We start from the raw sequence: 27,748 nt of genomic DNA, 5'->3' as shown, positions 1-27,748 counted from the left end.
TTGTTTTAAAGGAATTTAAGAATGTCTTTATTTTAATAATAAAGCTTCGACATGTTGCTTTGCTTCAAGAGGAGTAAAAGGAAATAAACTTTATTGCAGCAAAGTTCTTGTTTGTGAATAACATTGCAGCCTGTTCTCCAGGCTGTACAGAAAGACGTATGTGCATCACATCCAGTTTGACAGACAGATCCTTCATCATGAACCGAGGCAGAGAAAAAAACCCTCCTTTAAAAAAAAAAAACCCACAACTTTTTTCAGAAATGTCACCATGAAATCCTCATATTCATGGTTGCAGTGAGTTTGATCACCTTTGACTATCAAACCAAGCAGTGCAAACGTTGGAAGATGCAAAAGGAAAAAGCTTGATTGGATTGATGAGGGGCTTCTAGTTAGATGACGTTGGAGTAGCAGGTGTCACAGTGGACCTTCCCGGCGTGAATGAACATGTTAAGAAGAAGGTCTCCCATGGGTTTACTACACACACCACACTGAAAAGTCACAAGCACACAGTTTCAGTTAATCCTAAACACGATATTTGGAGGTAAATAAAAGCAGAAATATTTTGGAGGTGAGATTTCGTGTTTGGAATGACAAACAAAGCTTTCTCCTCGGGTTACCTTAAAGCAGGCTGGATGGCAGTGGATGTTGAGGTGATCGATGCTGATCTTTGCATCGTTGCCCACCTGCTCGCCGCAGTACGTGCAGGTAGATGTCAGAGGAAGTCTGGAGGAAAAAAAAATGAATGACCACAAATCCCTGATCTGATCCGGTACAAATTCATCATAAATACCGTACAAACGTGTGTCTGTTAGTGTGAGAAAAAGAGTTAAAAATTCTAAAAAATTAAGTCTTGAAATCAGCTATATAGCAGACATTTTTGCTCCAACACTGACCGATGTGACTCCATAAGAACTAGGAACCAGAACTCAAGAGGTTCTGTCTTGTGATCGGTTCCTAATTTAATCTAGTAATGCTGCTATTACTATGGGGTTTCTAATTAATTATGAACAATGTTTTAAAATTATGACCTTCATAAGATGGCGAAACAGAACACCAATGAACTGATGTAAAGGTGGAGGGTGTTGAAATAATGCCCTTTTATCCTTTAAGCCACATTTGTCAAAGTCAAGGCCCGGGGGCAGGATTTGGCCCTCCAGGTGATTTTATCCGGCCCTCCAGATTTTATTTTATAGTTATTAATGACTCGATGTTTTCTTGCGCTTATTTCTAACTTGTATAATTTTGACAAAGTATACTTTAATGTAGAGCTAAATATTGAAAATTATTTAAGGTTTAAGTTGATTTATTCTGGAATAATATTCCTGTCTTTTTTTACTTTTTATGATTATGTTAAACAGTTATGGCTTTAAAGTTTTAAAAAATTGCATTTTGAAAGATTTTTGGACTATTTTGCCATTTACTGAGTTTTTTTAGTCCATTTTGGAGTTTAGTTAATATTTCAGCTACATGCTAGCTGTTTTGAGTAATTCAGGCTTTTTTTTTTCAGTTTTTTTTTTTGGCTCTTTTGGAGTTAGGGTAATATACACACTAGCTGTTTTGGCTAATTTAGACTTTTTTCTGTTTTTTAGGGTATTTTAAAGTAGCTATTTTTCAGCTTCATGCTATAGCTGTTTCGTCTATCCTCATTCTTTTTTCTTTAGGCTAATTTGGTATTTAGCTAATATTTTAGTTGGCTATCAGCTTCAGCGTTTTCAGCTATCAGCTTCAGTGATTTTAGCTATTAGCTTCAATGATTTCAACAATGAACTTTAGTGTTTTAAACTATCAACTTAAGTGTTTTTAACTATCAGCTTCAGTGTTTTTATCTACCAATTTCAGCATCTTCAGCTGACACATTTAGCTCACAGTATTCACACTAGCATTATCATAGGTAATGCTATATATCTAGATCATAAATATGTCAAAAATTTACGGTTTTAAAATTTAAAAATTTTAATTTTAGAGTTTCCAATAAATCTTTATCCTGTCCGGCCCGTGACCTAAGGTGTGTTTTGGGCCCCTATGCAATTAAGTTTGACATCCCTGCTTTAAGCCCTACATTGTCCTGCACGCTCCTGCTCAATGCTATTTTTTTCAAACACTTTAGGCTGTGGTTTTTGCTGGATTACAGCAAACCAGACTCCAATTCATCCATAGGCCAGAGGAAAAAACCTCACAAATGTAGAGAATATTTCATCTCAAACAAAGCTTTCTTCAGCTCTTTATCCACAATGGCTTTGAAATTAACTTAAAGACCAACGTTAGTTTTAATGCATAAACATATCTGAGAAATATGCCTTATGACAATAAATATCCAATTCAAAGGTTACAGCATCACACCATTCAGTCCAGGGATGGGCATGCGACATGCGACCCATTAAGTTATATAATCTGGCTCGCCAAACTGGAATAAATTATATTGATAATCCTTAAAAATGCTTTATTTTCCCTTATATATCCACATTAGTCATACCTAAAAATAATAGTTGACCTTTGTAGGAAGTTGTTTTGCATTCATGTGATGTTCATGTGTTTGTTTTAAGTTGGGCAGTCATTTTTGTCCACCACATGAACACAGCATTTCTCTAACTTAGCATTTTTCCATGAGGGACATCAACCCTCAGCCACAGTTTAAAAAAAAAACAAAAACCATAAAATATTCTGTTTTCAATTTTCTATCAGAAATAGAGCATATTTTTGTCCAGATTCCAATTTTTTAATATATAGATTACTAAAAGACCCATCTGCTTCTGGTGCGCTGATCCATTCATCAGACTGAGAATAGGAGCACTGCTGAAGGTTAGAGAAAAGGTCATGTGACCTGAGGCCTTCATGCCTCCGGAGTTTCAAATACTGCAAAACAAAAGCACTACTATGGCCTTAAAACGAGCCTTTCCACTTTAAGGTTGAATTCTTAAGTCAAATTTAGCTTAAACCGAGACATGTCGCAGGCAAAGGCACGTAGAGCAAGACCGTAAAATGGAAATGTAGCTTTAAGGAGTGAAATGGGGTCAGAGCTTTAAACTTGAGTCATGAATCTGATGACCTTTTGTCTTTTCCCCCTGTCGTACTTAGTATTCTCGCTAAAAGGATGAGTAAAGTTTGCTCCGGGGAGAGAAATATTGGTGCTAGAACACGCTTTGCACTGAGTATGTGACAAATTACGCAACGACTACAAAACCATGTTCCAACACTTGCAGCCAGTTTTAAAAAAAATGAAAATTTGAGTTTCGTGATCCTACAAGGCAATAGCTCATCCAGAATCCAAAAGACACAAAAGTGGGTAAAAAAAATGAGTCAATTTATAAAAATTGTGCTTAAAATAATGAGAAGTGTTACACGGCATATATTTACAAGCTTAAAATGACCTCTAAAATGTATTTTAAAATTTTTAAAGTTACTTCTGTTAAGTTTCATGCCACTAGCTGTGTGCAATTTGTTCTCTGCATTTGACCCTGGTGGTGAGTGGTGAGCTGCAGACACAGCCGCACTTGGGAACCATTTATTAGTTAAACTCCCCAATCCAATCTCTTAATGCTGAGTGTTAAGCAGGGAGTCAAATTTTCAGAGTTTTTAGGTATGACTTAGCCTGGATTTGAACTCACGACCTTCCAGCCTCAGGGCGGACACTCTACCATGAGGCCACTCTGGCCTTGCCCTTCACCTCTTTAACATTTAGAGTGATTAAAATATGGATATTTATGATTAATTAGTGGAAATTTTCTCATGTTTAGATTTTTTTAAGTAACTTATATTTGTGAAATACCATAAATACCGTATGTGAAACATGCATTTAGATGGAGGTTTTACCTGCTGTAATTGGACGGGCTGCTGTACGAGTAAGTGGTAGAGCTTGAAGTCAAATAGTCAGAATCTCTATAGTAAAAATATACAAAAAAAGGGTTAAATTTTACCACTAGGGAGAATTTCTCACTTGTTTTTGAATATTATCAATTCTTACCCGTTGATTTGATCTCTGGGATTCTGCAGGGACAGCTCCGATACATTCACATACTCCTTCACCAAAACAAGCCCCCTTAAAAAGAAGCAGGTGTGGCAAGTTAGTGGATGCAATACTGGGAGGTGTCAGCGGCCACTTTCCTGCAGATGATTGCTCACTTTTTGGGTTCAGGCGTTACGACTCGCTTCTCCTCTTCCACCACAGCCTCGGAGGAGGTCACAGATCTGGAGGAGGGAGGCAGCAGAATCATCTTTCACTCAACCGTGACAGCAGTGGGATGGATTTTTTTTTTTTTTTTAAACGGAGAGGCCTGTCAAATGTGGTTTCCTTCATTTTCTGCTATAAGTCAATAATGACAAGCTATAAGCAGGCTGTGGTTTGATTGAAGGACATCTCTAATACACTGATAATAAAGGAAGGGAAATGAGTGGGAATCGAAAGGCAGTGGGAGAAACGATCTTGTCATTTAACGTTGATCGTAAAGCTGATTAGAAAATCTGTCAAAGGCTGAATCTGCTTGGGTGAAGCTTCACAACAAAAGGATCCTTATTTATTTCTCAGGGTAGAGTTTTTCATATTTACTTATCATAAACCCACAAAAAACGTAGGTGGAGGAGTTTTCTCGTGCTGTCTGACCTTAAAATGATCATAAACTCACCGATCCAGAACGGGCTCCGCCTCGCTTAGCATCTCCCTGGACAGTGGAGTAAACCATGTTAGCTGGAGAGGTCAATAAAGTGGATGCAGTTCTAGAGCTGAGCTTTAATAAAAGTATATGGTCTGACTCAAGGCTCCACTTTGGTCGTGAAATACTCCTATAGGCTATTGGAGGAAGTTTTTGATCATAGAAGAATCATTTTTCAAACTAATTATGACCATTAGGTATAAAACGGAAGGCAATAACAATAAAAAAATAAATTTTGTGACAGGTTTTATAAGTTGCTTCATGTGTTTTTTATAGGTTCAGTCACCTTTCCTCTTCCTGCTCCTCCTCCTCCTCTTCATCATCGTCTAAACCAGAGATTGTATAGACAGTGGGTGAAGTCCATTTGTCCCACGGTGAGTCGTTCTCTTTGGACCTTGAGCACAAACGAGGATGTGTTAGAGGGCTCACTTTTAGGCTAAAAAACGGGGGACTCCCTTCAACACGGCGGTGAAAGAAAGGCGCAACAAATATCTGACCCACTTTTAGTTAAGAGCTTGACTTACTTTCTCTCAAACATGATCAGTGTCTGGTCATCCACAGATTGTTCTTCGTCTTCTGCTTCTTGACTGCTGCAGGGAGGGGCATTGAAAGCCTTTTAGCAGATTTAAATGGATAAAAATACAGCGGAGCAACACGGCACAGAAGTGGGGAAATGGATAATCAAAGTGTGTCATCACCTTTCCTCCTCCGTGTTAGTCTGCTGGGGTGGGCCGGTGTTTCCTGACTGCTGAGAGCTGCAGAGGGAAAGGATGTCAGATCGATTCCTGCAGCTCCACACGCTTCCTTCCTCCTTCATCTATCAGTCTCAGATTCATTACATGCTGCTGCTGCGGGGGCTCAGTTTAATACCTGGAGGTGTCGGCGCTGATGGGGAGGATGTCGTCTGCGAGGGATTCCGGTGCGTTACTGCTCATGAAGTCACACACAGAAGAGACACACTATTGAGATGTGATATTTTTTAGGAAAGTCGGGAGAGTATTTGTCATTTAAGGTTGTTATTTGGTCCTGCAGCGGTCTGGAGGCGTGCACAAGCCCAACAGTATAAACCCCTAAAATGAACTAAACTAGTAAATATACTTCATCAATAATCTGCTTCTTTTATTTAGTCAAAGTTCAGCTCAAATCTACTTATTTTAAACCCATAATTAAAAGGAATTTTTTAAAAAATTGGAAAAACATCACTATGTCACAGAGAATTATTCCTTTGGCTCATAAAGAGTCTGAGGGGCACTAATGAGGGCAGTTTGTTGCACCCCGATAACATCAGAGCGACAGAGGTTACAGTATAGAAAAATTCAGGAGGGGATTGGCTGTATTGTTTCCCTACCTGCTGATGGAAACACCGGAGACAGGCTGGAGCAGGTCAGACGGGCTGCAATAGACGGAAAAGAGGCTCATAACCAGAGAAAGTGCCGCATTATGCATGCTGAGATGCTATCTGTCTGGATGGAAAACAAGTCACAGCTCCCAACCAATATGATTACCTGCTATGGGATGTGGTCCCTATCGGATATGGATCAAATGGATCAGTCGAGCTGAAAAACAATTTCACACTGATTTCACTCTCAATTGTCAACGTGGCCCGTCTCATGTCGGAGGAATTCTGATCACATTGACTCATAATGGAAAGGTTTAATGCAGTTTGAATGCTAAACGGGACTGGATGAGGAGCGAAAGTTAAAGTTGGGATGTCTTTGGCAGATGGAAGGACATCTCTGCAGTTCTCCAAAGAGAAACTTGTCTTGTTTTTAATATATGCAGCATTTTTTTAAAACTAATTTAAATGCTCTTTGCTCACAGATCTCATGGAGATAAATAAACGGTTTTGATTGAATATTTTGCTCCAGAGGTCGTCGTTGGTTTTGGCTGCTCAGTGAATGCAACAGAGGAGTGTTGGGATAGAAATAGGAAAAAAAAGGGTCACCTAAAGGGCACTGTGACTGTCCTCATACACTATTTACAGTGCTGCTCCATTAAGAGAGCAGGAAATCCACATAACTGAATGCAGAACCGAGCAGATTTAACGCCTCGTCTGGAAGAAGAGCGGCTTTTGCCGGATCTGAGCAGCTGCAAAGAACATCACCGCACGTCTGCTTTTTAGAGGAAGCCCCTGTGTACAAACAGATAATTGTTTAAGAGCGGCCTGTCATCTTCCCTCTACCTATGCGTTTCCTCGCCTGTCTCATCTGTCTGCTCCTCCTCCGCCTCTCGGATGCTGACGCCGGGGGAGACAAAACAAAGATGCAATCCTAATCAGTACGGAGCAGTTTTTTCCCCCTTCTAGTCCGACTGCGGAATATAACCGTCTTTCTATTTCAAGTGTTTGTTTGTCTTTTGGAGTCAAAGATTGACATTAATACGAATCACAGAAGTTCTAAACTTGAGGTTTATGAAACGCGCTGCAACTTGGGGATGCCTGTCTCTTTTCTCTGCAGGAATAAAAAAATATTTTTGGAAAAGAAATGTCCTACCTGCTTGGTTCAGAATTGACAGCAATGTTAGTTTTGGGTTGGAGATCCACAGAGCCGCCATTTTCTGTTGGTTTTGATTCACTAAAGACATCAAATACAAAATAAACATTAACATCAATCAAAATTAACATCAGAAGAGTTAGTTAAACTGGCAGTTTGGACCAGGGGCGGAGCTAGAACATTTTAAATGAGTAGGCGTAAAACTTTGGAAGGGTGGCAAATGAGAAAAACAGACTGGGAGGCCATTACGACCCGGCCAGCAAGGCCAAGTGAGGCCCATGAGGTTTAAACCTGGGGAGAAAATGTGGGCCCCAATTTTGTTTGTCTGCAGTTTCTGTGGTGGCCCCACCTGAGTTTGCCCATATTAGCTTAAGTGGGAACTCAGTGGGTTGGCTCGCTACGCTAGCCAGTCTCCTGATGGATGGTGTAGCATGCTAGCAAGTTCCATTGTAGCAAGCTAGTGAAATCCACTGTAGCAAGTTAGCGAGCTCCAGTGTATTGAGCTTGCTAGCTACGCTTTCCACCAGGCGGCTGCCTAGCGTAGCAAGCCAACCCTCTGAGTGCCACTTAAGCCAGTGAAGGGCAAACAGAAACTGCGGACAAACCAAATTGGGGCCCACATTTTCTGCTCACCTGGCCTTGTTGGCCGGGGAATTATCAAAAATACACATTTCAAATAGTTTTCATAACTGACGAGTTATATTTAATGAAAGGGAATTTCCTCTCATCATCTTGCAAGGTAACTGCAAGAATTTTGACTACGGTCAGGGTGCTGACTGCCTAAATGGGCCAGCATACAGAATACAGGAGCGTAGCAAATACTTTGTGGGGTTCAAGATTTACTTTAAAAACATTCCAATGCTTAAAGAAGCTTTTATGAATAGTTTCTTATTTTTTTATACTAATATTGACTCAAAATTTGAGGGTAAAAGTGGAGGGGCAAGTCTTTGGGCTTCCCCTTTGGTTTGGACTGAGAGAGAATCTTTTTCATGTGGAGCACCTGTGGAGCTCGCTGAGCAGATCCTGACTCCAGCGTCCTGGGCTGGGAGGAACAGGCTCTTCTGATTCCTCTGGACTACTGAGGAGGGGGAGAAAAAGAGATTTAGGCAAGATATTTTGAAGGCCAGACCAAGCAGAAGATGTGAGGTTTTATTAGAGATTCAACAGTGCCACCCCATGGATGAAATTTAAACTATTTAGATTTTGAAAGCCGTTTAGTTGCTCAGTGAGAAAGAGTTTTGCTCCAAACCTATCATTGAAGCCCAGGAGATCATCTGTTAGTGGTTCAGTGTTGCTGAGAGGAGCTGGTTCTTTTTCAACCCTGCAGATTTGGAGGAAACAGAAAAACATACAAGGATTCAATTTAACCAATTGTATTTTATTTAATGATGTGCTCCTCATTGGATGGTATGCTTAAAATGAACAAAACAGTCTCTCTTTCACAAGTTTGTGTGAAAAATGGATGCATGTTCATAACCAGCAAAAAGCCCCAACTTCGGTTTCTTTTGTCCAAAGGACATAATTCCAAAGGTCTAATGGTTTGTTTGCACACAGCTCTGCAAACCAAACTTGTGTTTGCATGATCTTCCTAAAACGGAAGACCCTCCCAAAACAAGCCGGGCTGATAACACGCTGATAACACCTCCGAGATCATAGACGCTGTAATTTCTCTAAACATTATGAGCTCTGACTTCTGTGTGAACTCACTGAAATGACCTCCTCTGTTAAAAACAATCATGAGAGACTTCATGTATGTCTCACCTCTTATTCCTGATCATTTTAAGGATGTGATGACTCCAAATAGTTCTTAAAATCTGCAAACTGCCTCTAACTTTTATTTCTAATGTTGCTTTATCTATGTAAACTAGACTTTTGGTCGTGTACAGTCCGAGAAAACAGGAACTTTTCGACTTGGAAAAAAGGGATGAAGAAATTATTAAATACATAGTATTTGTTCAAAGAACCTCAAACTAAAATACGTATTTTTTAAACTTCATTTTATTCTGTAAATCGGTTGTGGTTGCTACAATTTTATTTTATTTTGAAGGCTAGTAGAAAAGAAAGGAGATGTAGCAACTTAAGACATATAATAAAGACTTACTACCATATATGTTTGTGCTGTTTTTATATAAGTCAGAAACTTTGGACATACCTTGACGAGTCCGAGTTGAAAGAAATCAGAGTGTCGGACAGAGCAGTGAGCACGTCAGAGGAAGAGCTGTGGAGAGAAAAGTTTCAGTTTCAACTTCAATCAAACAATCAAAATCTACTTTTTTGGCTGTTAACTTCTATAAATGGAGCTTTAAAGTGCTTTATATTGGTCCTTGACAGATATTTGACAATTTAAAATAAACTAAAATGAATGGTCTTAAACTGTCAGTGTGCTGCCCCTACAGGTTGAAACGAGGCATTACAGTTGAATTTTGTGATCGGTCAAACCAAGAAAGTCCCATGTCATTTCAGAAGTCCCAGGTCATGATCTGTAGCTTCAGAAATGATAACAATTCTGTTCTCAAGCCCCATCTCTCTGACTGGATTTTCATTTTTGGCTGTGGGTGGAGTCAGCCTCCAACTGTCCTGTTTGGTTACCCTTTAAAATCTGAGAGCAAACACACTAATGACGCCCACTGGAAAACACATTTGCCTCTAAACTAGGTTTTATTATATTTATTCTGTGTAACAACTGAATGAGATGCAGGTATTTACTTAACAGTACTACAAATACTTTTATGGAGTAAAATAATGATCGAGTTTGTATTTAATGTAATGTAACTCAACTACTAGAATAGAGTGTGGTCCATTAGGTTGGAAAGTGGCAACACAATTTTTGTTGTTGTGACATTTTATGAAAAAATTATTATTTTTTGTTATTTGATAAACAAATAACAGATTTAAAGAGGAGTTTAACAACTGTGTAGTTACTGGAGTTTACACAACTGATTTCTTTTCCCTCTGACCTGGTTTTTGATGCTGATTCAGGTGTTGGCTCCTTTTTCACTTCTGGTTTGGATTCAGCTTTAAGCTCGGGTTCAGGTTCAGGCTCTGGTTCCAATTCAGGCTCAGGCTCGGACTCTGGCTCCTCTTCAGATTCTGGCTCCTCTTCAGGTTCTGGTTCAAGTTCAGGCTCTGGTTCCTCTTCAGGTTCAGGTTCTGGTTCCACTTCTGGTTCAGGCTTTGGTTTAGTCTCAGGCTCTGGCTCTGGTTTTAGTTCAGATTTAGATTCTGGTGCTGATTTTGTCTCCACCGTGAGTTCTTTGACAGCTGACTCTGACCCAGCTGGAGTCACAGATGCATTCACATGCGCTGTGGATTCTGATGGGGACAGATTCTGGACGGGCGTTGGTGTTGCTCTGACCGTTGGGGCAACTGATATAGAGGAACTTAAAGCCAGGGGAGGAGATGCTGCGGGCAAAGCATCAATTTGTGGGGAGTCAGAACTGTCAGAATCATCTGACTGTGGGTCACTGGAGGCCACGTCCACACGTTCAGCAGTGACTAGATTCTTGTAATCTGGTTTCCCGTTTTCGAGCAGGTCTGTCTTTGGCGTCACCTCCTTCACCTCCTCCACCTTTGGAGCCACTGGTTCTGGAACGGTTGTCTTCACCAAAGTGCTGCTTCTGTGAACCACATGGATGATAAGAGACCGAAGTCACGCAGGATCCAGAGACGTGGGGTTGGACTCACGTTCTCCGCGGTGTGGGCACAGGTGTAGCGGCGGCAGATGTTTCTGCAGCAGCAGGGGATGGTGACACAGAACTGGCAGGAGCAGGAGCAGGAGCGCTCTCATCCTCGGTGACATCCACCCTGCACAGACACACAAATATTAATCTGAATTTGTAAGTGCCACAACGAGATTAAAACACAACATAGATGAGGAGATTTTACATTTTAGCCACAAATGATGGACTGTTCTCAACCGGTGCAGGATCTGGTGAAGCCTCTTTAGCTCTAGGAGTGACAACCCAAAGATTATTTTAGTCAAAAGACATGAAGAAAGTGACAACATCCCTAATGCAATTGAAACCTACTCATATTTCTTAGCGGCAGAGAGCACGTAGGATCGCTGCCTGACCGACGAGGTCTTCAAAACACTGCTGGCTGCCTCCCTCCTGCAAGATGAATCATTGTGATGTTAATGCGTTTCACGGACGGGTGGCTTCGGTTAGTGAGGGCTCGCCCACCGTTTCTCCTGCTCCTCCGGGCTGAGCAGGCTCTCCTGGGGTTGTGAGGTGGACCTCACCGTGTGGGGGGCTCTGAGGAGTAGAAGTGAGTTTGACGTGAGATATAAAGCCACCAGCAGTTGAAGTGGAAAAACCCTAACGAGATACTCACATTAACTTGTAGGTCTCTGAAGGCTTTTTGGAGAAATGTCTTGTTGTGCTGCAACCAAGTATAAAAAAAATAAAGGTTATTATTTACAGAGAAGATTTTTTTTAGTTTTTTTTTTGTCTAAAAAGATTTTACCTGATGCCATTAGGGGGTGGAGGTGAAGCAGGCTTTTCCACTTTAGTAAAAACACCTCTAAAAAGACAAAATGAGATTATTTTTTAGCTGATCTTTCCATTATTATTTATTATTTTTATTGGTCTTTAAAAGACTCCACTACCTGATCAGGTATCCTTGTGTGGGCGGTCTGCTGTAATTTCAAATAAAGAGTTACTATCATATTTTAAAACACCATGACAGATAATCTGGTGGGAGGGTGGTTTACTTTTCAGCGTTGGTCGTCACGGGAGGTGGGGTGGAGCTTACGGGGGAAGAAATCGGACTGGTGGGGGCTCCGTTCAAACGGCGAGCTCTGACCTCTGCCACCCTGCAAGCAGCATTTGAGGCTTTGTGTAGCAAGTGGCACCAACGGAACAATGGGTTTTAGATAAATAAATAAATGTTACCATGGTTTCTCCTCCTGAGAAGTTGTGGGTTGAGTTGTGTCTCGTTGCTGAAGCCAAAAGGCGTCTGGCTTCAGCTTGGTCCGTACTTTGATGTTGTCGAGCACGGTGTCCCGAGTTCCCTCTGATAGATAGACGAATGAGACGCATTGTGAACTAAAACAAGTGCTTGTGAGTACTTTGTGGAAAGAGGGGCAGATTAGGAACGCTTATAAAAACCTTAAATGCAAACAAACTATGTAGTGAAAGTCTATTTCAATGGTAAACCATTTCCTTCTTCACATAAAACAGAATATACATTTTTACCCAAATGACTGTAAATATATAAAATAAAATGTTTGTCTGGAAAAAAAATGTTTTCATCAACATTAAATGGGTTCATTTAATGAAAAACAAATAGATATCTTATTCTGAAGGACAGAATACTACATTAAAAAAAAAAACTATTTTTTTGTCATTTGCCCCTTGAGGTTCTAAAGCTCAATTAACCAAAATTGTTACCAAAGGTTTACAATTTAGCCAATCACAATCAAGAAATTGTAGTTCTTAGAGATTGCTGTGAGCTACGATAGAAACTTCCGGGTTTGTCCATGTGCTACACTTTGGACATGTCTGCATTAATAGATGCTAGCATCATTTTTAGCTTAACTAGCATAACGGTCTCAGAAGCAAAGCTAACTGGAGGTAATTTTTTTCAGAAAAGGCTTAAAATGTCATACTGGTTAGCCTATAGGGATACAAAAAAATGTGCTTTTTGGGTCACGGTTTTGTTTCAGTTCAATCTATAATTTGTGTATTACAAAACAACAAAAAATGAATGACTCAGGGGAAAATAATCCTTTTTAAATTTTACCAATAAGCAAATAAAAGTGAATATAAAACTTAATTGGCTCAAACTAAGCCTGGTGGGATGTAATAAAACAATACATAATTATTCTTAAATTTAGCACAACAAACGCTTGATACTTTCAACATAAACGTACTGGTATGCGGTAGGGATGCAACGATTTACTTTCACCGTGATTTAATTTAAATTGTTTGACAATTGGTTTTGAACCGAGAATTGTGGCATACCTATTAGCCTAACAGTCTTTTTAGCTACATAATTTTACAAATACAATTGTATTTTTTAGAAAATAGCATGAAAATCATGAATGAATAAACTTTTTTTGGAAAAAGGTTAAAATCTCATTTTTACCGTTTTTAATAACCTTTAGCATTTTTCTACTTTCGTTAATTATTATTATTTTTATTGAAAATATTCATCAATTGCATGTGGACACGATATTTACAAGCAGTTTAAACAGATAAAAAAGGTTAAAAATGACTAAATTTGTCCTTAAAAATGTAAAACAAATGTAGATTTCAGAGTTTGTCCTTTGTACTATTTTTCTTTTTTACCGGTTGTAAATGTTTGAACCTTGTGGAAAATGTGACATGAAGTTGTTGGCAAAAAAAAAAAATTGGTTTAATTTTTGGTTTTATTATTAAATCTATTTCAGAATATTAACCCCTCCATGCTGTACGTCGATAATTTGTAACCTACAATTAAATTCAGCTCTCAAATTAATTTAGCATCACCTTGAACAGAAAATACACTTAAGAACATTTTTATATGATTTGAAATAGTCAGATGTGAAGAGGTTAAAAACACTTTAAGTTATCTATTTTTAAAAAATAAAAAAATAAAACTGGGATTTACGTAGTTTTGATCCATTAAATAAAGGCCATAATGCATGTCTGCTCTCACCTTTTGACATTCTGGGTGTTTATCTTGAAGTTCCTTTGTAGGTCACCTGAAAATATATATCAGGGTCAAGCATCTAAATAGGAGAAAGTGTGTGATTTTTATCAAGCTACACAGTGTAAATTAAAGCAGTCGGTTTGTAAATAGTTCTTCTTTCAGTCTTTTTACCACTCCCATTCAGATGCATTGCCAAGCATTCCTGGGGCTCATCTTCTAAACATGCAGGCCGTCCTGTCCAACCACTTTCCAAAAACTCTGCTTTCGCCTACATGTGAGTCAGTGCATCAACATATATTCAGCCGTAAGTCTATAGTTCTTAATCCTTAAGTTTTATGGTAGCAAACATCCCTAAAAAATAAAAATAAATAAAAATTGGCTAGAAATCAGTCTATAAAACAGCTAAAAATAAGAAACATGTTAGCATTTACAGTAAAACTCCTAAGGGAGGGAGTTCACTCCTCCTGGAAACGGTCCTGGATACTAGTGGCAAAAACTGGCTTAAACACAACAGTCCAAACAGGATAAATGATTAATGAGGAGCAAAAGCATGTGAGGGAAACCACTGACAGAATGACAGAGAGAGGGCAAACAGCAATAATCCTTATTTCAACCATTCATGTTAACATCACTACTCTACCACATGAAGAACAGAACATACCTGCTGTCTCCTAAAACCCAGCAGAGCAACGTCCACACAGCTGATGCGTCCAAGCGACTGACCAGTGAGCGCAGGGGGAAAGTCTCTTCTATCTGACAGGTGCCAATGCAAACAGGTGTGGGCGTGAACTCCAACAAGCCCAGCAAGTCGAGGTAGGTAGATTTAGAGGTGGAGCTTTTGGGTGCGTAGCAGTGGTTGCTTAGTTTTTGTTTACCTCCTCCCTGTTCTCTGGGAGTCAGCAAGATGCACGGCACAGTGAGCAAAGGCGGGGGGGATAAAAGATGAGCACAAGATGCTCGCGTAGATGAAGTGAAGCGACTGGCAGCAACTTCTCCTGTGGGAACACTCATCTCAAGCTCACTGGGTAGGAAAACCCAGCTAGTACCCACATCATTAAAGTAAGATCAAGGAAACCACACAGGACTGTTCCAGGAAACTCCCAAACACACACACAAAGAGGGAAATCACAAGGGATGTGTTTAATTGGCAACTTCCTCACTTTATATTTAGCATTTTTTAATGTAAAATTGACTTTTTCTTTAAATCTCTTTATAACCAGATTTAAAAATAACATTTCAACATGAACACATTTCTACAGCCCGACAAAAATATCCGTAACTATTTTAAAAAAGGAGAAAGGTTGTGTTGTGTCTTGAATAATGATGTGTACAAGTGTAATATTTTAAAATCTGATCACTTCACAAAGTTTTATGGTTGATTTGGAAAATTTAAGAGGCAGCATCTTTCAAAAACAAGAGCATAAACGATAATTTCCTTTGTTTCCTGAAGGATGTGGGTGAGATTGATCGAAGAACAAAGTAAACCTTCCCACCAAAGAACATAATGTAGCTTTACTATAAATCAATGACAGCCTAAAAAAGAAAGAAAGAAATGCATAAAAACAAGAGTTTTTGTGACATTAAAACTCATTATTTATTTGAAAATTCTAAAACCAAAAAATTTGATTGTTAGAACATTTTTTGCGAAAGACTCTCACAGACATGAAGACTTTAATTTACATGTTTGTTTAGATTTAATTCAAGGTTTTGAGATCACTCCCTATGAATCAGAAACCCAGATTATTAGAAACATTAGCAAATATAACTCAATCTTATTTCCTGATTTTGTTTTAAATTAAAAATTAAATGGTTATAAACATATTTTTAGCTTAAATTAAAAAAAATAATAAGGAATTTAAGCATTATGGGAAAAAAGAAACAGTCTCACACATGTTGATTTTACCCACAGTCTAACAAAAGGAGTGCGCACCGATTTCACAACAAAGAAAGGAGGAGGAACAGCAGATTAGCAAAAGTTTCATTCCAGAAAACACATTGCTAAACTAAGTTTCTACTTGGATTCGCCCTCCCTCTTCCACTTCTACCAGAACCTGTCAGACAGCCTCGCCCAGTGGTTTCATCTTCTGCAGTGAATCATTAGGGTGCTCCTGCCGCAGAATTGAAATCAGAATGTAAGGAATCCGAATGTTACCCTCACCTTATTGTCACCACACCAAAGCGAGGAATGGCAAAAATGCTGAAAGAACCAGCCGCTGTAGTAAATACATCTATCATAAACACCGCCAGACTCTGGACTCTGAGTTTATCTAATCAAAACATGTCAAAAATTATCTTTAAAAAAGGGGTTGAGTGAGTATTTTAAAAGAAAACAACATATCTGTTTTTGTATCATTCAAATGTATATGTTGCTAATAATGTTTACTAATCTTTCTAATTCACGCACCAATCAACAAACATTAAAAAGTTCTTTCAGTCAAATGTTCCTTTTTCCCCAAAAAAGAGGCCTCAACACATCATAATCTTAATTATCACAAAGTATATTTACATTTATGTATATATTTGCATAACATTTCTGATAAACTAGCTTGTCTCCTGTCCTTATAGCACAAAAATCTGTTTCATCCTTTAATTTTGGGATTATACGAGCCAGGATTCACACGACGGGTAGAGTCCTCAAAGGCAGAAAAATGGAGCAAAGTCACATTCTTTGCATTTTAAAGTAATTATTGCTTCATGCAGGGATAAGGAAGAAGGTTATGATCTATTAGCAGAGACTGGAGTCCAGCATTCTGACGCAATGATGTGAGGAGCTCAAATTTGGTGGTACAGCCTGTTTTAATCACGATTTTAGATCCCAGTTTTACATATTTTGTACTTAAATTCTGAAAACTGTCCTTTAAACAGTTCCTTTTACACATATGTCAGGAATGTAGAGTATTAAGGCAGTGTGGTGGAATCATCTCTGTTGTATACCTGTATAAACAGGTGGAATGGCAATCAACAATCCACAAAAAGGGACTATTTGCTGCCATCTGCTGGTGGAAATGGGAAATAACATCTATTTGAGCTTTCAGCAAAACCTGGCCAAGTTTTTTGCACTGATGTTGTGTATGAACAGTTTTTTTCGTTGTTCAATAATCAAGCTCCGTGTTTGAGGTGGGGGTAGCTCTGAACTGTGCGCGCGATCCCCTCCTTCAAGCTGACCACCGGTTTGTAGCCCAGGTGCTCTTTGGCCCGTTCGCAGCTGTAGTAGTGGTAGGTTCCGGCCAGGGCCACTCTCATGGGCGTGAATGTGGGTTTGAAGGAGACGAAAGGCCGCAGGAGCACGGTCAGCAGCCAGAGGAGCAGAGCCAGTCCGTAAACCAGCCGGTAAGGGAGGTGAAAGCGTGGAGCCGCGTATCCCAGACCCACCAACACCTCAGACATGAAGTCCCAAAAGGGGATTGGCTCATCGTTGGTGATGTGATATGGCTATAGGGAAGTCAGAGGACACAAAATTATAGATGTAGTTCAACTAGAGAAAATAAGAATTTTTTTTTTTTTTTTTTTTACTTACTTTGCCACAGATAGGAGAGTCTGGTCTGAGACGTTCAGCAGCCAGGATGTGTCCATGAACTACATTCTCCACATACGTGAAGTCTACTAGATTGGCCCCATTGCTGATAAACACAAAATCAAATTTAGGTGAAGAAATCTATTAGAAAATCAGAATTGAAGAGGACAATCACTCAGAAAAAAGCAGAAAAATTAGCCGATGAAGTGACTAAATATGAAAAAAAAATGGTATGGTTTAATACAGAAGAACAAAGAGTTTTACACTTAAGTGAGGAAAAAAAAATTGATTACATTTTTTTAAGGATGTTAAAATCACTTTCCATAAACAAAACCAAATAAATAAGCAGTAACCAAAAAAAACTGCCAAAACAGTAAAAACTGTATAAGAATATAATGTTTTCTTTCTGGATTAAATAGATTTTTTATGATGAAAAACATAAAAGCAGCTTGTTGATGTTAATGATTACTTAAGTCTTACCCAATAATGAACTTCATTTTTCCCCGGCGAGCTGTGTCCACTAGGATAGGAACCAGCTGTGGGTCCCGTGGGCCGAAAATGCCATGAGGTCGAATAGCAACAGTGAGGAAACCTTTCTGCTTGTTGCACGCCTCAAGCACCAACTAAAACACACATTTTAAGTATTTTTACTAGGCTTTTATTTTTTTAAATTGGGAATTTTCATTGTAATAATTAATATTTGCCACCACTTTTTTTTTTCAAAGAAATCCTCACCTTCTCCTGCTTAATTTTGGTCTGTGTGTAATAGTCAATAGGCTTCCTGGCGTACGGCAGATCCTCCTTTCCATTCTTAATGTCCGTCCCTTCGTACACCACACTGGCACTGCTGGTCAAAACCAATTTCTGGCAGTGACAAAAGCATAATCACATCACCCCCGGGACCCAAACATGAACCATAAACCTCTGGAGACTTTGGTTACCTGGACTCCGGCCTCCATGCATGCTTGGATAACCGTTTGTGTTCCCACGACGTTGACCCTTTCAAATAACTGGCGATCATCGCTTCCTGGAGCTGGGGAGGCGCAGTGAAAAACTAGTGACGCATCCTGCAGAGCTGACAGCAAAGCCTGAAGGAAAAAGAACAACAAAAAGTAGTGAGGTGGATAACGTAAAAAAACTGAGAAAAGTCTCTTAGATATGCAAGTTAAAGACCCATTCCAACGGAAATCATGTTTTTGAAGTTTGAACATGGTCTTGTAGTATTTTTTTTAATAATGGAGGACATATGCAAACTAATTTAAGATTAAAACTGCGTTTTTTTAGTGTCAAAGTCTTCATTTTGAAGCAGACAAAAGCGTACAAATAGATCAATGATCTCGTCTAAACTATATTACGGCTGCAGAGCTCTTGTGTAAACTGAGAGTGTAAACGAGGGGATGCTGGGATATCAGTCGAGGGTTACTTCCATGCCACTACAACTCAATTTTATAACAATTTCTCATGAAATCTTGCTAAAGGACCACTGGGAACGTTTTTACTATAAGTTAAAATATAGTTGGAGTGACTTTTAACCAAAAAGTAAACATTTTTTTTCTAATTGATGTCTGGGGTTTATGTTTTCAGGTTAAACTATATCTCAAATCTCAATAAAGATAACCTAATCAGGTGGATGCTGTGCTTTTAGTTTGGCAGGGAAGACGCTTTCCACTTCCGGTTCCCTCAACTCCACAGAGCCGTGAATGGTGGTTCCCACCTGCTTGTCGCAGAGATCTCCTTGGTGAAAAGTGACGCCTGGCAGCTCGTAGCTCTGCCGGATGTCAAACACAGAAACAGCGTAGCCTCGCTCCAGCAGCTTCTCCACCAGGTGTCTGCCCAGGAAACCGGATCCTCCAATCACCGCGCAGCGTTTGCTGCTCTGCGCGACCACCAGAGATATCAATTACTATCATACTATCAGGCAAAAGATGTGAAAGGTACTTTAAAGGTGTCTAGACTCACCGGTCGAAGTCGTGTAGCCATTATAAAGTTTCAAAGGTGGAGGTGTCGGTGCTCGTGACAGCTGGTGTGACTCTTGAAGCTCCTTCCAGGAGTGGAAGAACTTTTATCAAGTCAAATCGTATGAAAGTGCACAACTATTAACCGCTTGAATCAGCCGAGACATAACTTCCCTCTGATTGGTCAAGCGGCTGTCGATTAAAAGGGAACATGTGGTATTAGCCAATCATATTTAGAATACGTAAAAGAACGCCACTAGTTGAACCAATCAGAAACAAGTACTATTTGTCCCCGCCTTTATTTGTTAAAGAGCCCTCGCATATATATATATATATATATATATATATATATATATATATATATATATATATATATATATATATATATATATACTTATCGATACTTAATCAATAATGCCTAAAATATGAACAAAATGTTGGCAGCCATGTTCTAATTTTTCTTTTTTTTTCTGCCACTTTTGGGTCTCATGCAGTAAATATAAAGCGCTACTTTATTTAATTTATTTTATTTTACAACAAAGAGGGCCAGATTAATTCCTGTTTCATTCATATATCTGACACATATTTAATTAGTCGTGTGGGTCTTTTCTTCAATTATTTATTTCCGGTGAAACGACTACGTCATCCTTAGCAACCAATCACCGTTTTCCCCGTCTGGTGCATTTGATTTATCCCTCTTTCCGTCCCTATCCACTCACCGTGAAGAACCTATTGTTCGTGTCGCTCGTGTAAACAAACCGGCACGCGCGCTGGAACAAATCTGACTAGCAGGCTTCGTGACAGCATCTGGGTTTTTGCGCGTTGTTAGCTAGAAAACTGTTCGGTCCCCTGCGCCTAGTAACAGGTATTTGTGCGGCAGAAAATGTGTTGTTTGGATGAATGACGTGCAGATTTGATGCTACGCTTAGAGAAGTGGTTTATGCTAGCAATTGGAGTAAAGAATAAAAACATTTCATGGGTTTTTTCCTCTTCATAATAGGGAGGCTGCGAAGCTTTGACGACACCACTAACTGCTTTGTTCTTTAAATAAACTGAGTTTATTCAGCAACCAATGGTGAGTAAGCAGCTGCATAAGCACTTATTATTGTTTTATTTATTTTTTAATAAATGCAATTATTATTATTGTTATTATTATTATTACTATTATCATCATTATTCTTCTTTCAGCAGGCGACTACTGCCAAGAGGCCGTCCCTGCAGGGTCCGGTTCCTCCTCCACGCAAGAAAACGACTCCCAAAGCAGAACTGACTGAGGAGCAGAAGCAGGAGATCCGGGAAGCCTTTGAGCTGTTCGACACCGATGGCTCTGGATTCATTGATGTAAAAGATCTTAAGGTAAAATAAATTAAACCAAGTAAAGATGTCAAGTAATGGCGAGCAAAACCGTGTTGGAGTTGTGACTCTTTGTGATCCAGGTGGCAATGAGAGCTTTGGGGTTTGAGCCGAAAAAAGAGGAGATCAAGAAGATGATCAGTGAAGTGGATAAGGACGCCACTGGAAAGATTTCCTTCGCTGACTTCCTCACTGTCATGACGCAGAAAATGGTAGGGATCCCGCTGTATTCCATAGAGCCTCGTCAGTGCTTTGTAGTCCTATAAAAGTTTTTACATTTCAGGCCGAGAAGGACTCCAAGGAGGAGATTCTGAAAGCTTTCCGCCTGTTTGATGATGATGAAACTGGCAAGATTTCATTCAGGAACCTCAAGAGAGTCGCAAAGGAGCTTGGCGAGAACCTGACAGATGAGGAGTTACAGGTGAGCCACTACCTATAATCAAAGTAGACACCAGTTCTCTAAAGTAAGTCATCTATTGATGTATTTTAAAACATTCCCAGTGGTCTTTTAATTAAGATTGTCATTTTTAGCTGAAAGGAAAAAAGAAATGTTGTTTTCTAGGACACATTTTCTGCAGAGCACCAGAAATTTGCTTCTGAGTTGTTGCCAAAGTTACTCACAAACTCCAATCTCACATTACCAGTAAAAACAAAAACGGCAAGGAATATTGGAGCTATCCAGCCGTACAGTTTTGAGCCAAACATCAGCTCAGATGAAGAAAATGAGGACGTTCACAGATCTATTCGACTTAAAATTGCGAATTGTATCTTTTTCTCATAATCCACCACAATTTGAACAAAGAAGTACTCAGAAATTCAATTATGCGCTTAATTTTCTTAATATATGTCCTTCATTATCAGAAAATTATTACCAAAATCACATTTTTCATCTGGTGTCTTTCAAGGAAATGATCGAGGAAGCCGACCGGGATGGAGACGGAGAGGTCAACCAGGAAGAGTTTCTTCGCATCATGAAGAAAACCTGTCTGTACTGAAGGAAGTTGGTGACTTCAGGGGTTGGCCGTGCAGACTGCAGGGGACCAGCTGCTCTCACGTTCTTCTAGAGAACCTCATTTATCGTGTTGTGCCACACATGGTGAAAATCAATCAAACCACTTTCCTCCCTGAAATTAAGTGTCAGATCGCTCTAATTTTATCGTTGACTTTTCATTTGCCAATGCAAAGTGTCCTGTTTGGAATGCTGCAGACTTTTTATGAAGAATATAAATCTATGTTTATGATTCCAGGTAGCTTATTTATTCTTCAGAACTTTACAGTGCCTGAAAATTGTGTTTGTTCCCCTCTCCAAGTATTTTGTTTTCCATTGATGTTTCTTGGACACCGGTGAGGGTCTCCCTTTTGTGCCTCTGAATGGTCCGACCACCACAATCAGGGAAGTGGCCCCACAGGCCCCCCTCTGACCCGCACGCCCTTCTCACACGCCCCCTTCCATCTTTGAAGTATGAATGTTGTATTTTTTGCATATTTAACCTTCTGTCGTGCAAAGTTTTTCTTCTCTATCGCTGAACGGTTTGTATTTTGTGACTTGAGCTGAACAGATAAAATATATTGAAGCAGTTCATCCTGTCTTGTATTTCATTTCTGGATGCTGTTGCTATTATTAGGTATTTTCCACTTCAATTTAAACTTTTTTATTCCATTAAGTCAATTTTCTGTCTTTAAGATGGGAAAAAATGCTTAAGTATTTTAATTTTTAAACAGATTTGACTAAAAAAGCCTTTATATACTTGATATTCTGAAAAAAAGTTGATAAATGAAAATAAAAGTTAAACTTGATGCATGCAGAAAGTTCCTATTTAGAATTTTCTTTTATATACTGTAAGAATCAGTAAAAGTGTTACAATGGTATTTTAGTTAAACAATTTAAAGATTATAGGTTGTTTTTTATGAGAACAATATGAAAAAACAGTAAAGGTATAGAACTTTAGTATTAGCATAGCAGTATTTATTCATGTATGGAAATGATAGAAGTAAAAAACAAAAAAAAAAAAATCAACCCTAAAAGGACTTTTGGAACACTAGAGCAAAAATAAATGTACATTTCCCAAACGTCACCAGATCCCCTGTGAACAACAAATATCTATAAAATCCATTAACTTTTGTATATTTTTTTACCATCTACAGCAATCCTTGTTTCTTGACAGAGCAATATTCTTCCCAAAAGTCTTTCCTCGTCACAAAAGGGGAAAAAAAATCCGTTTCATTTATTTATTCAATATTTTAATAAAAATTCCACAATGGACTAAAAAAATCCCATCAGCAGATTCCCAGAGTTTAATGAAACAAATTTTTGTCAATCAAATCACAGTTTTCAAAAAATTCTAACAAGTAAATCTGTTAACATCAAAATTTTATTCAAGTACAAATTTAAACTGTATTTCCAGTCTTAAATTTTATAAAAATAAAATCAAAAAGGGTGAATTTATAATTATAAAAATATATTTTCTACATTAAGATGTTTATTAACCACGTCTAATACCAAAAACATAAAAGGGCACATAACATTTACAAAAATATTCTTGCTTGGATGGGGTCATTAGGATTTGAAGCAGCTCCCTGAAGGAAAACAAAATCACGTTAGCTGTCACTGAGTTTAGTTTTGGAAGCAAAGTCTGAGCTGAGTTTTCGCATCACTTCGGCGTGGCTCTGTCCTGCCAGCTCCTGCCGCACGCTGCCGTAGTTTTCCTTGACGAAGTTGGCGAAAGGCGTCGGAGCGCGCGGTTTGGAGGGGGTCAGCAGGACCAGCCGGCCCGTGCAGAGGGCGCACACGAACTTCTGCGTGTCCAGCGACTTGGAATGACGGCCGATCCTGTGAAGCATGAGTAAAAACTATAAAAGGAGTCTACAAATAAAACCGTCAAGAGTACGAGCTGGACGTACGTGTTCTGGCAGCGCGTGCACTGATACTTGAACTTATAGGTGATGTCGTAGCTGTGACAGCGCGTCACCATGGGCAGCTCAGGATGCATCACCGTAGCTTTGCGGGCATACAGCTTCCAGAAGGCGCCGTGGCCGTCTCTCACGCCATTGATAAGCCAGGTTGCAGCGTGGCACAACTCATGGATGAGGGTGTCCCTGAGACGATCTGCCAGGGAACATAAAAAGGGGATTCTATCAGACAAATAACTTCAAAAAATTATGTTTAGCACTTTTCTCTTGTTTAAACTGTCAAAACTCAAACTTTAATAAAAATAAGTCAAACTCGTTCAGTACAGGTGACACAAAAAAAAGATGAAAACAATGAAAGTGCAAAAGGTTGAAACATAATATAGTGATAGAACACTGCATTATCCTTTGAGCAGCATCACCTGCAGAGTCGCAGACTTTCTCTGAAAGTTCAATGCGGGCGTAGCGACTTCCTCCCCCCTTTTCCTGCCCCGTAACGCAGTAACCAGCCGTTTTCCGCATCTTCTTATTCCAGGTCACGGACATGTCGACTGGAAGCTGGAAAAACGACCACAGTCAAAGGAAGTTAATAAATAGTAGACCTGTGCACAGGATAGACTCTTTAAAAAGCCAAGAAGCAAGAAAAAAAAAAGTCAATTCCAACTTTTTAGAAGGTAGAACGACCGTGAAAGGACAAGACTTCCATATTTAACATTCAGCTTCAACCAAGAAGTTGATAAGAGGAGACATTTATTTGTTTGTGATTTTATTTCTAAAAATTGAATTTGGCTCCAACCAAAGCAGCAATTAACAGCAAACAGTGTAAAAAGAATTAAAAGGGGTCACCTTATTGTCAAACACGCTGGAGTTATAGAGCTGGAAGAGTTTGCTTGTGAGTTCTTCCTTGTTCTTTTTAAAGCTGGAGCTGTAGTTAGAAGCCGGGTTTGAGAGGGACTCCAGGAAGCAGCCCGGAGTCTTACACAGCAGCCTATGAAAAGGGCAAAGAAGTCTTCCTTAAGTAAAGTGACTAATAATGTTAAAGCAGGAGTGCGTCTGTGAAATGGCGAGTACCTGCTGGCGGGACCACGTCTGGGCTCCGTCTGACTCACAGTGGGTTTCAGAAATGGGGTTTTTGCAGGAGTCTTGACATGCTGAGGTTTTTTCTTTAAGGTTTTGGAGGTAGATGATGGTTGAACAGGTGGAGTGGAAACTACTGGCTCTTTGTTTGATTCTAAATGTAAGAACAACAAATAAAGATGAAGAAAAAAAACCTTCTGAGCTCAAAAAGACTACATAAAAACTAGAATAAAAACCTTTGCTGGTCTTCGGAGTGAATAAAGTTCCACCGACAATGTTTTTCTTTTTAAGCCTCTCGAGTAAAGACACAAACTCCTCCTCGGAACTGCTGGACTCATCAAGTCGAGAAGGAGCAGAAAAGGTGCGCTTTGGTGAGAGGATGGATGCCGAAGCCTTGCCAGGAGGATGAGAGAAAAGAGGACTGGGAGGCAGAGGAGGTGATGGTGAAAGGTTTTCCTCCTCTCTATGATGGTTTTCAACCTTCGGGACGGGCTTGGAGTGGCGCACTTTCCAACTGCTCCTGATGACAATATTATCCTCATCATCTTCACTGTCACTCACAAAGACAGGGGAGTTGAACTGTGACAGAGGTCTCCTGAAAGAATGCTGGGAAGCTGGAGTGTTGCCCTTTTTGGGACCTTCAAAATAAAAGACAAACTGTGAGTAGAAAGGACACAAATCCCATTTTGGGCCTTTGGTTTAATTGTAAACACGACTAAATAATTAACGTCTTAATCTTTACTCCTACTATCAATTAGAAGCCTGAAAATGTACCCCTGAATGACGATTTTGTCTTGATAAAATCATCATCAGATAAGTTGTCATCCACTATGAAGTCTTTAAGGCTGCGGGGGAAAAAAAAATTTTTTTTTCAATTATTGTGGGCAGCAGGGATACATTTTAAGAAAACACAAGAGGTCAAAAGCTCACCTGTCCCCACTGCCACTCTCTGGTCTCCTGGGTTTGGTGATGGGGGTTTTCACTCGCTGAAGAACTTTAATGTCCGAAAATGCCAAAAAGGGAGAAAACAAAATTTAAGAGACAGCTAATTGCAACACAAAATACTCCAGAAAAATTAAGATATGCAGCATTAAAATATATATACATTAAGCTTAATTAAAATGTTTAAAATAATCTGAATTTAGGATTATTGAATGACATTTAAAATATTTTGAAAATAGTTCTATTTATAGATGATAAAACATTTTTAATGTAATTTGCAATAAAACAAGTTTAATATTTATCAGTTTTTTTAATTAAATACTGCTACAGCTTTTTTTAGGGATATTTTACAGTTGCTATTTACAAATTGTGGTTGAGTTTAAAACACACTTCCAAATTATCCTGATTCAATTTTTGTCTTTTGCACACAAGTTACCTCATCCTTTGTGCACAAAAAAAACAAAAAAATTGATTGAACAGTATTAAAAATAGGTTTGCGATCCTTGCTATTGCCTAAAATATGTTGATCTATGCTGATTACTAGCATTAAATATGTGAAAGTAAAAGTATTTTTAAACTATTCTTGTTTTATGAATTCAAAGAGTTTATTTATTTTTTTTGCTTTGTTTGCACAGGTTATGCATCGTGTGCACACAAGCAATTAATTTAACACAAAACATCTTCTAATGACAAGAATGAACCAAAGTAAAATTAATTTATGCGACTGAAGAAACTCAGTAGTTGGACTTCTTTTTAAAATATATAATATGCAATGTTTTATGTCAAACAACAAATAATCAAAAGCAGCTCAGCACCTACATGTTTCAAAAGGTGAATCATCTTCATCATCTGAGCTCACCACAAGCACCACCCTGGAAAAATAAATAATAATAAAGACACGTGATCTCAAAAGATTAAACAAATGTACAGATAACAGGTCAGTCATGAAGTCATGTTGGTGTTAAATCATACCCTGTTGGTTTAGCTGCACTGCGAGGTTTCAGTGAAGACGCTTTAGCTTGAGGTGTAAACCTTTGCTCTAAAACTGAAGGTAAAGCGTAAATATACGAATTATTCATACAACACTTATTTCCTGTAATAATAATAATAATAAAACTTACACTGCTCAAACTCATCATCACTGGAGTCGCTCATCATTGTGAACGCTTTTCGATAATGGTTTGATGCAGCATTAGGCGTCTTTTCAGTGAAGTTCATTAGCTTTGAGACAAAAAAAATGTTTTAATAAAAGAAAATGGCTCACATAATTTTGTTACATCAGAAATTAAAATTTAAATGTTAAATAAATATTTCCTACCTCATCCATCCAGTCTTATAGCAACTCCTTCAAAATAATCAGCTATTTCATCAACCAGTCTTCCAGTTTGCTTCACGTATCGATAAATGTACATCAATCAATGAGATGGTTATCACTTGTTCCAATATATTTCACGTAAACATGTTTTGTTCCTTTTAAACGTGCAGCATCGGTATTTAAAATACAACTGTTAGCAACTAGCTAAATAGCATTAGCCCAACTAACCACGAAAATGGCCTCTAATAAATAGCATCTGTGTTTTACTGTTTCATTGCGATATAATACGATATTTAAACATTTCTAAAGGCTTAAATCATAAACGCCAATAGAGTATATATTAGTTAAAGGGAACAGCCGACCTGAGACGATAAAAAGGAAATTTAAAATACGTGTATCGGTTAAACCGGAAACTGTCATAGAAAACTGCAACCAATCAGGGTCTTGCGTTTGTTAGCGCATGCGTACAAAAGGCGTATTAAATAGAGCGGAATCCCCCCCCCCCTTTTTTATTTAACCCATCTTTTTTTCTTTTTTTTTGTGAACAATATTTGAATATACATATTTTGTGTGTGTGTGTTGAAAATGTTACAAATATTTTTGTTAATCTCATATAAGATAAAAGCAAAAAAAGTATATTTTTATTCTGTATATATTGTGTTATGTTTAGGGGTTTAAGAATTATGTTTAAGGGTGATGCTTGTCAAAACCAAAATCATGTCCAAATCTGGGTTTGAATGGAGAGAAAAACAGCGTAAGATAAAAAGCTTTTTATTTGGAAGAAAGTGTTTTATACTGGATAGTGAAAGTATTTGTCTTCAAAGTGTTGGTGTCATTTTTAAAATCCATAAACTTCATTAAATGTGATCTCTCCTATAAGCTTCATTGATTTTGATGTGCCTCTCATTTTTACC

The 27,748-nt window shown here is 38.7% G+C and overlaps 4 protein-coding genes across 13 annotated transcripts; 1 reads left to right on the top strand and 3 right to left on the bottom strand.

Moving 5' to 3' along the window:
• Positions 1–58: 58 nt before the first annotated feature.
• Positions 59–16,132, bottom strand: znf185 (zinc finger protein 185 with LIM domain). Of its 6 annotated transcripts, none has more exons than XR_004948528.1 (30): positions 14,433–16,101; positions 13,778–13,823; positions 12,031–12,151; positions 11,850–11,951; positions 11,745–11,774; positions 11,603–11,659; positions 11,471–11,518; positions 11,320–11,391; positions 11,167–11,247; positions 11,024–11,086; positions 10,823–10,942; positions 10,096–10,755; positions 9,291–9,356; positions 8,388–8,459; positions 8,139–8,216; positions 7,139–7,219; positions 6,829–6,882; positions 6,152–6,202; positions 5,995–6,039; positions 5,517–5,573; positions 5,345–5,401; positions 5,171–5,236; positions 4,933–5,040; positions 4,620–4,655; positions 4,120–4,185; positions 3,962–4,036; positions 3,811–3,876; positions 618–723; positions 309–488; positions 59–225 (listed from the first exon to the last, which is right to left on the bottom strand). XR_004948528.1 is itself a non-coding variant. In XM_036213862.1 (30 exons), exons 2-30 carry the CDS (start codon positions 13,785–13,787, stop codon positions 390–392), a joined length of 2,511 nt encoding a protein of 836 aa, XP_036069755.1. In that variant the 5' UTR covers positions 13,788–13,823; positions 14,433–16,101; the 3' UTR covers positions 59–389. The 6 variants fall into 6 exon arrangements, 5 of the variants coding, with proteins under 5 accessions (XP_036069755.1, XP_024139938.1, XP_024139939.1 ...); XM_036213862.1 differs by having other exon boundaries at positions 59–488; positions 10,096–10,235; positions 10,272–10,755; XM_024284170.2 differs by having other exon boundaries at positions 59–488; positions 15,930–16,132.
• Positions 16,133–16,474: 342 nt separating this feature from the next.
• Positions 16,475–19,441, bottom strand: nsdhl (NAD(P) dependent steroid dehydrogenase-like). Its single transcript, XM_024284176.2, has 7 exons — positions 19,245–19,441; positions 19,000–19,161; positions 18,227–18,373; positions 18,021–18,149; positions 17,766–17,908; positions 17,289–17,391; positions 16,475–17,203 (listed from the first exon to the last, which is right to left on the bottom strand). Exons 1-7 carry the CDS (start codon positions 19,263–19,265, stop codon positions 16,871–16,873), a joined length of 1,038 nt encoding a protein of 345 aa, XP_024139944.1. The 5' UTR covers positions 19,266–19,441; the 3' UTR covers positions 16,475–16,870.
• On the top strand, positions 19,196–22,187 carry cetn2 (centrin, EF-hand protein, 2). Of its 4 annotated transcripts, none has more exons than XM_036213865.1 (6): positions 19,196–19,219; positions 20,241–20,315; positions 20,432–20,596; positions 20,677–20,805; positions 20,877–21,014; positions 21,499–22,187. In XM_036213865.1, the coding sequence occupies exons 2-6, from the start codon at positions 20,313–20,315 to the stop codon at positions 21,586–21,588; spliced, it is 525 nt and encodes a 174-aa protein (XP_036069758.1). In that variant the 5' UTR covers positions 19,196–19,219; positions 20,241–20,312; the 3' UTR covers positions 21,589–22,187. The 4 variants fall into 4 exon arrangements, with proteins under 4 accessions (XP_036069758.1, XP_036069757.1, XP_024139951.1 ...); XM_036213864.1 differs by having other exon boundaries at positions 20,429–20,596; XM_024284183.2 differs by lacking the exon at positions 19,196–19,219 and adding an exon at positions 19,728–20,105.
• Positions 22,188–22,947: 760 nt separating this feature from the next.
• Positions 22,948–27,336, bottom strand: gcna (germ cell nuclear acidic peptidase). Of its 2 annotated transcripts, XM_024284161.2 has the most exons (13): positions 26,838–27,336; positions 26,641–26,740; positions 26,492–26,564; positions 26,339–26,391; positions 25,508–25,571; positions 25,352–25,422; positions 24,814–25,215; positions 24,572–24,731; positions 24,347–24,488; positions 23,923–24,058; positions 23,495–23,699; positions 23,249–23,423; positions 22,948–23,170 (listed from the first exon to the last, which is right to left on the bottom strand). In XM_024284161.2, the coding sequence occupies exons 1-13, from the start codon at positions 26,844–26,846 to the stop codon at positions 23,120–23,122; spliced, it is 1,641 nt and encodes a 546-aa protein (XP_024139929.1). In that variant the 5' UTR covers positions 26,847–27,336; the 3' UTR covers positions 22,948–23,119. The 2 variants fall into 2 exon arrangements, with proteins under 2 accessions (XP_024139929.1, XP_024139927.1); XM_024284159.2 differs by having other exon boundaries at positions 22,948–23,423; positions 26,838–27,334.
• Positions 27,337–27,748: the final 412 nt, after the last annotated feature.

This window comes from Oryzias melastigma, linkage group LG10 (genome assembly GCF_002922805.2).
Source record: "Oryzias melastigma strain HK-1 linkage group LG10, ASM292280v2, whole genome shotgun sequence".
Lineage (NCBI taxonomy): Eukaryota > Metazoa > Chordata > Actinopteri > Beloniformes > Adrianichthyidae > Oryzias > Oryzias melastigma.
This window is presented reverse-complemented; position numbering and strand designations above follow the sequence as displayed.